Raw genomic sequence first — 7,731 nt, 5'->3', positions numbered from 1 at the left:
TACTCTTTTTAAAAATTAACCCTACTTTAAAAAAAAAACCTTATTTTTTTTTTTTTTTTTTTTTTTTTTTTTTTGTGGAAAATCTGGTCATTTACCTATTGAACTAAAACTAGAGAAAAAACATGGCAACCTGTTAAAGTAAGCACGGTAAATTGCAAACAAGGAAACAGATCTGTCAGAGAAGATCTCTTTTTGCTAAATTTGTGCACGGAGAACATTTTTCTTCTTAAATTGACTTTTTTTTCTGTTAGACAGAAATGCTCAAGACAGTCACTGTATTTTATTTATTTTTAGCATTTTTATGCACACGGCAAAATCAAAAAGAAAACAATATGACATTTTGACCTTTTCACAACATTATTTTGTCTAACAGATATTATTGCTATACATATTTGCAACAAAATGTTGAAGTTTCAGCTCAGTTCATGACTCTACATCAGCATTCCTCGGTTTACTCCAACTATTACTCCAAGCACAAGATTGAGAGAGCCATTTCTGCCAGTAACTCCCTAAACTGAAGCTATCACACACTCCTTATCATCTCCTTGCCACACTCAATCCTCTCCTGGAAAAAAAAAAAAAAAAGAAAGAGTGTCAACCACTTCTTTGCGTTAATACAACCACTTCAAGCCACCTTCCAGGGAGAGTCCCGAGTGGCATGTCAGGCTTTTTATTTCAACACCAGGGAAAGGTGTAAGAAGACAAACCAACAAAGCACAAAGGTTGACCTCAAGGCTTTGCTTTGTCATATTTTTCCCTCAGGACCAAACACACTTATTGTACTAATTGATTAGCTGCTTCAAGTGGAGCAAGGAGACGTGACTAATATCCAGTGACAAAGAAAATGCTACATATTTGGATTTAATGAATATACGTATAATTTTAGCTGCAGAAGGAGTCATTGCTGGCGTTTTGTTAAAACAAAAAATGTGATCATTTTTGTTTCTTAGTCATTTTATTTAGTCTTTTTTTGTATAAATATTAACACAAACATAACATATTATAATTCAAACTTTTCTATATAAACAGATCAGATAAGCCACAATAGCATGCAAATTTGATCAACTTAGACTGAAACAACATAATGAAGCCCTCCATGATGCACAGGCCCATCTTTATCTGGTATTTTGCATCCTGTACCACATCACAACACACCACTCCCACTGTCGTGTGCAATTATTCTCTTAGACCTAACCTCGGCTGACCTCCTCTGCCAACACACACCCGCATCATCTCAGGTGAAGTGACCTGGTTAGACCTGGTTAGATGATTGCATCTGACGACATTAATGGAAATAATAAGCAATGACAACTGTTTTAGTCCTGATAGGTGAACCGAATATAGGCTGACCTGGAAAAAAAAAAATCTGAATTCTGAGCATTGGCTAAATTACAGACAAGACAAGAATTGTGTAGTTTTGCTTAGAGAGCTATGAAGAGAAACTTCTTCAAACTTTGTTTCCAGTTATGGATTTCATCTGGTCTAAGTGACGCTGCAACTCTGCAGAGAGCAGGCATTATCCTAATGTATTCTGAACAGAGGAAGAATGGACGGTGAACGCAGATCCCTGAGACTTTCTCAGTGTCTGGCTCCCCAGGCGTTTTGCCATTGGACACCAGAGTCTTTGTGAATAGATAATCTCTTCCTAAGAAATTATGCTGAATACTGGACCATAAAAATCAGTTTCATGCCTGTTATAAAATCCTAAAATGCTTGGTGAGGCATTCATATAATTGGTCATTAACCTCCACAAGCCCTCCACAAGCACCATTGTCCTTGCTAACTCCCACTGGTTTTCCCTAATAATAATATTTCATGTTGACGTTGGCTAAATATCCCCCAGTCTGAAGCATAAAGCCGCCACTGTCTGCTTATGCATCATTGGGGGAAAACATCCCACAACCCACTTTTCCCCTCCCAAATTTTATTTAATACCCACATGTTTCTCTGCAAGGCTGATAGATTTACAGACTCCAAAAACGTGAAACTACAAGTCTGCCTTCAGCATTTCTTTAAAGGTATGTTCTCATAACTTGCTTACCGTCTTCACTTTTTATATTTTATTGAACTCAGACAACAGAAACACTGCTGTGCTCGAGCCTCCTGACAAAACAAGCTCGTGGCTGTGAGTCCTGTCATCACTGCACGGAATAAATCAAACACTCCGCATGTCTTGGTAACAGTAATACCAGCCCAGAAATCAAATAAGTCTCACTAGATTCCTCGATTACCTATTTGGGTACTTTAAAGGTTACTTGGGTAAGTGTTAGCAAGATGAGATGTGTCGGCTGAAATCAATGGCTGCCGTAGCGTGCGTTATTGACTTATCAAATGTGATGTGGTGGCGGTGTAAATGTAAGAATCGGCAAAGGAGTATTTTTTCATTTTTTTTTTTTAACCATCTGTCCCACTGTTTTATTTAAAACCCCTTAACTGTCACCCTCAAAACACTTACATGTAAGTAAACATGTCCATGAGGACACCATTGTCCTCATGACAGTTAAGAAGCTAAAAAAAAATCATGCTTAAAAGTAAATGTATAACTTAAGTGCATACTTGTGAAGACGCACAACGGCAGTTGGCAGACTACCATCTTTCAGTAAGTAGAGCCTGTGTTCAAATCCCAACCTGCGGTCTTTTCTACATGCAGCTTACATGTTCTAACTGTGCATGTGGAGGTTCTCTCCAGCTTCACCCCACAGTCACAAAACATGACTGTTGGGTTAATTGGTCTCTCTAAATTGCCCTTACATGCGAGTGTGTGCGTGCATGGTTGTTTGTTCTTTAAATGTCTATGTTGCCCTACGATGGTCTGTAAATGTGTCCAGATTGCGTTCCAACCCTCCTCCTAATTTTCATACCTATGCAACTTGGTTAATTTCTGGAGAAAAAAAACAACAAAAAAACAACAACATCAGTGCTGAGGATCAGTTTGCATAAACAAACAAGCGATTCTGTATCCACTTTGACTACCAAATTTATTCGCATAAATCAGATATATTAATGTAATGTTCCATGCCATACATATAGATTATTGTTTGGAATATTTGATAGTATTTACATAGATTTCTATCAACAGCTAAGAGGAAATAGTTAAATAAGCTCATCACTCAGCAAAATATCCTGGTTGTATATAATATGCCTCTGTGAGATGCATAAGTGACATAAGTGGGCTTGCATTTAAGACATGCTTAAACTATTAAAGATTTTAAGAAATCCAAATTTACAGATTAAGCAAGCCCAAAATTAGAAATTAAGAGAACCAAAATTTTAAGAACAGTCAGGGGAACAAAGGCAATAAAATTCACCCCCTTGAAACTAGAGTTTCTGCCTTTTGTAGGGGTGCAGGGAGCACACCGATAGCTTCCCATATTTGGCATCATTGCTTGTGTACCCTTTAAAAACCTGAAGAGTGATCTTCACGGGACTCAATCTCCATATATGGCAGCACAACATGTGGAATGTGTAAGTTGCCTCCAAGCTCTGTCTGGCAATAATGAAAAAAAATAAAATGACAACTGTACTCTTCTCTCAGAAGCTGTGAGGTGCCATGCTACAGTATGTTAACTTCCTGTAGCATTGAAATTGACTTAAGGAATTTTCAGATTTGGTGACTTTAGGTTGGTGAACACGGAATGCACTTTTACTGTGTGGTAAAGCAAAACAATGGCAGTGGAAGGACACACGATTTTAGTGTTAGAAATACACCTTAGACTTTAATGCGTCAGTAAATAACATGATGCACAATGAAAAATTAACACAGAGAAAGGAAATAAATTTCAGGATGCTTCAGTGCAGGTGATGAGGTCGATGGAGCAACCTTGCCAGTTTTGGCAAGGTTGTGGAACTGGCAAGGTTCTGTGCAAGATTTTTTTTCTGAATTTTTTTTTTTTTTTTACAGAAATGAGCTGGCCTGTTAATTAAGTGTGAGCTTGACTCACACATCTCTGTCTCTCTAAACGTAGATATGTCAGAGATAACATTCTAGATACAGACTACACAAGAATTGGAAAATCTACTTATTTCAGAGTGCAGAAAGTGATAGGATGTCACATTAATAAAATAATAATAACCTTTTAAGAAACAGACATATTTTTCTGGCAGAAATTGTCAGCGTGGTTCTTTTCGGGATGCTTTTGAACATAGGAACCTCTGACGGCATTAGAAATGCTGCATGGCAGATGGAGCTCCAGTTAAAGCATTTAAAGCAAATGAAGTGAAATTAGAGGAAATGCTCAAACCTTTAAGTTGTCATGTTGTGACTTCTTAAAAGTGCTAACACTTAAGCTGAAGCACTGAAAGCAGTATAGCTGTCATCGGACTAATGAACAACGAAAGCCATTTATATCCTACAGGAGTGCCACAAATTATTGCTGTTATTATAGCTGTTATAGTTGTTGTTAAGGTTTATATGAAAGGACTGCCATCAAAGAAAACATCAGAAAATATGTTTTATTGGGGAAAAAGTTAATTAAAACCTACTTATTTTTTTGTTGATGATATTTTTATAACCTCCCCTTTTAGGTAGCAAGTCTAATCTCTGAGAAGAAAGACTTTCTGCCCTTCAAACAAAGCCTTTTAAAGTCCCTATCCGTTCCCACCGAGCCTAACGCTGGCTTTGTTAGAAGTAAAATACAGGCAATGTGACATAACGGGTAGAAGAGATAGATCATCAAAAATTGAAGGTGACACTCTGAATTGGCTGGCATTAAGATAAGATTGTTCTCATTCTCCAGAGAGGGAGCTAAAGGCAGCTTACTTCTATAGGAGACGATTTTTGTTGTAAATCCCTGCCTATTACCGTTCCTCTCCATGAATAACTTAGCTGTCCTTGATAGCACAAGTCTGGGACCACATCCTCATTTTCCCCCTATTGCTGACCAATTCTGGCAGATACACGTTGATTTGCAGGAACAAAAAAAAAAAAAAAAAAAGAAAGAAAGAAAAAGGCTGGTGAGCATGAGTGTACCTTTTGTCTCTTCCGGAGAGTGAAGTTCTTCCACAGGAGCAGCGAGAACTGCGTCAGGAGACCCATTATGGCTTTTCCTGGCAGTATCTTGCCAATGTGTCGCGATGGCAACTGGCCCACTTAATAAACCCTGGAGGGAATAAAAAAAGGCAGAGTTTGGTTTTAATACAGCGAAGCAATACATCTTGAGGGAATGCCACTAATCACTCACTTCCCCAAGCCTTGGGGCTTATGGCGCAGCACCTGTTCGAAGAATTATTATCACCTACGCTCAGCAAATCTCAGGACGGCCAACGTCTCAGCATGTGGAGATTACACAGTTTGCCTCCACAGCACAAGACTTTTTTTTTTTTTTTAACAAACATCATGGAACTGAAAGATGATATGACGCACATATTAGGGCTAAAAGAAATTTCTTCTTTCAACATATGGCGTAGTCTTCGTCTCAGAGACTTCTGTCTTCCCAACTGTCAATTATTCAGCTTAAAAGACTATAGAGAACAATAAAAGTAGGGGAAAAAAAGGTTTTAACAGCTTCATCACTTTTCATAGAAACAAAAGACTGGCGTAAAATATTTATTGCATATTTTACAGGCTACTCAACCCTGATTACACAGCTAATAAACAAATATGTCTGCTGTGCTATTTTTATGTGGCTACATCAAGAATGACCTTTATTAAAGCTCCACAAGTGAGTGTCTTTCCACTAACTTCACTTGGCTTGTTAGTATGAAATAAGGTGCAGGTTTATTAAAACAGGAATTTGGCTCCGTTGCTATTTTCAGTGGACTACTCGAGCCCTCCTTCTTCAACCCTAAGGGAAACCAAACTTAAACTCAACATGGGTACAATGAAGTCAATTCTGCAACAATCATGCAAAGTTACAACATTATGTACCTTGACAGAAATATTAAGGACTAAGACAGGCATGGAATCCTGATCAAAACCATTGATCACGTCATGACCTTCCAATAACAGACCCAAACTGGGTCCCATAAGAACATCCAATAGAGATTACTTCTGATGACGCTAGTGAACCCATACTTTGACAGTTTAATGTTTGTATACTTTCACCATTTTGTTGTTTTTCATAGATTCTACGATAACAAAAATAAAATACAAAGTAAGGGGACAAACTGTACTTTTTGCAACAGTCTCCTGGTAACCTAAGATCCAATTTGCAACAGATTGATTCTTTGTCGAGTTCTTTGCCAACACATCATATTCATCTCTCAAGGGATCTTTTTGTGGTTGAATAATTTATAAGTAACAGTTTTACAGTACAATAATGATGTGAAAACAAGAGGAAAAAGGAATCTTAAAACCCAAGAATAAACCTACAACAGAGGAAGCAAAACATTAAAAAAAATAAGGAATGATTTGAGACTGTGGCAAAGCAGCATACTCCATAAGTTGTATCCCTTTCAGTACATCAGGATTTGGAGCAGCAGTGTCCAGCTCCAGCTCTCAAGGGCTGGTGTTCTCCCCGTTTGAGGAGGTAGATGTGTCTCTACCTCCTCAGCATGTCAATGTTCTGCAAAGGCCTGATAATGAACCATCATTTGATTAATATGAGCCAGAGGAAGTACTAATGCTACATGCGGCCCAGTTGTAGACAGAACCGGGAAGTTCTGACTTCCCAGTCAGGAAAAATTGACTGGAATGCTCCACCAAGTCTGATTTCGAGCAACTCAGACTTTACAATATGGCTGCTTCTCCTCACACAAACAGTAGTAGGCTGTGGCTGAAATATGTTTATTTCATAAAACGCATGTAAGGGTGTGTCTAAAATCAATGTTGCATGTTGCTCGTGCAGCTCTACGCTGAACAAATTAAAGAGGTTTATGTATGGAAAGTAAAGCTGGGCGTTCATAAGAGGTACTGTAAACAACGTTCATGGGTATCGAAATGCTGAAATTCCGACTTCCTAACTGGAATACCGTTACATCGAGTGTGATGTCAAACCCAGCTCCGGTTTCCCCTTTCCGAGGTAACTGGAATGTGGCAGAAATACATGCAGGATGCTGGACCTTGATGATTGACTTTGGACACCACTGATTTAGGAAGACCAAATATGTTCTGACATGTTACTTTTAAGGTTTAATGTTCTGAACTGTGACCGCGGGGTGGAGCAGGTAGAGGCTTTGGACTTTATAGCCTGAGAGTCGGCTATTGCTAAATTAATCGATGCCGGTTGAACTGAATTATTTCTCTACTGCTCTTGTTCAAAACTCATATTTTAACAGTCACCAGAGGCTGCAAAATCCAATTCCCTTCCATCAGAGTGGCTTTATTTGTAGTGTTTATTATGTGTCCCTGCCCCCTCTGTCCCTGATATTTCTTTGTCTCCTGAAGGGGATGGTTATGGAACTCTACAAGGACAAAAGAAAAATAAATAAATAAATAAAAACAACACAAAAATGAAAAGGGTGAGCCATTAAACCGAGGCTTCGTATACATGCGTGAAAACTGAACTCCTTCAATCTCTTGTATAATTAAGTGCAGTGTTCTACCGCAGAGTTTGAGGCTCATCTTTTGAAACATGCAACGGACAAGATGGGAACAGCTCGGTACCACCTCCACTCAGAAATCACGTCAACCGTGAAGGGTAAACAACATCTCTGGGAATTTACTGAAGCTGCGGGTCAAAAAACGTGTGTGTCAGGCGTTGCTTATATCTGAAGGGGGAAAAAAAAAATCCACCCCCCCCCCCCCCCCCCCCCCCCCCCTTCAGGTGGGGGTGGGGGGGGGGGGGGGGAAAA

General features: G+C 38.9%; 1 protein-coding gene across 1 annotated transcript in view; it reads right to left on the bottom strand.

Moving 5' to 3' along the window:
- The window catches only part of LOC106944166 (ATP-binding cassette sub-family A member 1), a 194,754-nt gene that overhangs the window by 179,375 nt on the left and 7,648 nt on the right, over positions 1-7,731 (bottom strand). The window contains exon 2 of the mRNA XM_015027397.1: positions 4,970-5,099. Coding sequence (XP_014882883.1) covers positions 4,970-5,035 — 66 coding nt within the window. The 5' untranslated portion in view covers positions 5,036-5,099. The remainder of the gene's footprint in view (positions 1-4,969; positions 5,100-7,731) is intronic.

Source organism: Poecilia latipinna, unplaced genomic scaffold (assembly GCF_001443285.1).
Source record: "Poecilia latipinna isolate Pla-1442-1.1 unplaced genomic scaffold, P_latipinna-1.0 Scaffold102, whole genome shotgun sequence".
Classification (NCBI taxonomy): Eukaryota; Metazoa; Chordata; class Actinopteri; order Cyprinodontiformes; family Poeciliidae; genus Poecilia; species Poecilia latipinna.
Note: the sequence above shows the minus strand (reverse complement) of the source record. Positions and strands in the feature narration are given on the sequence as shown.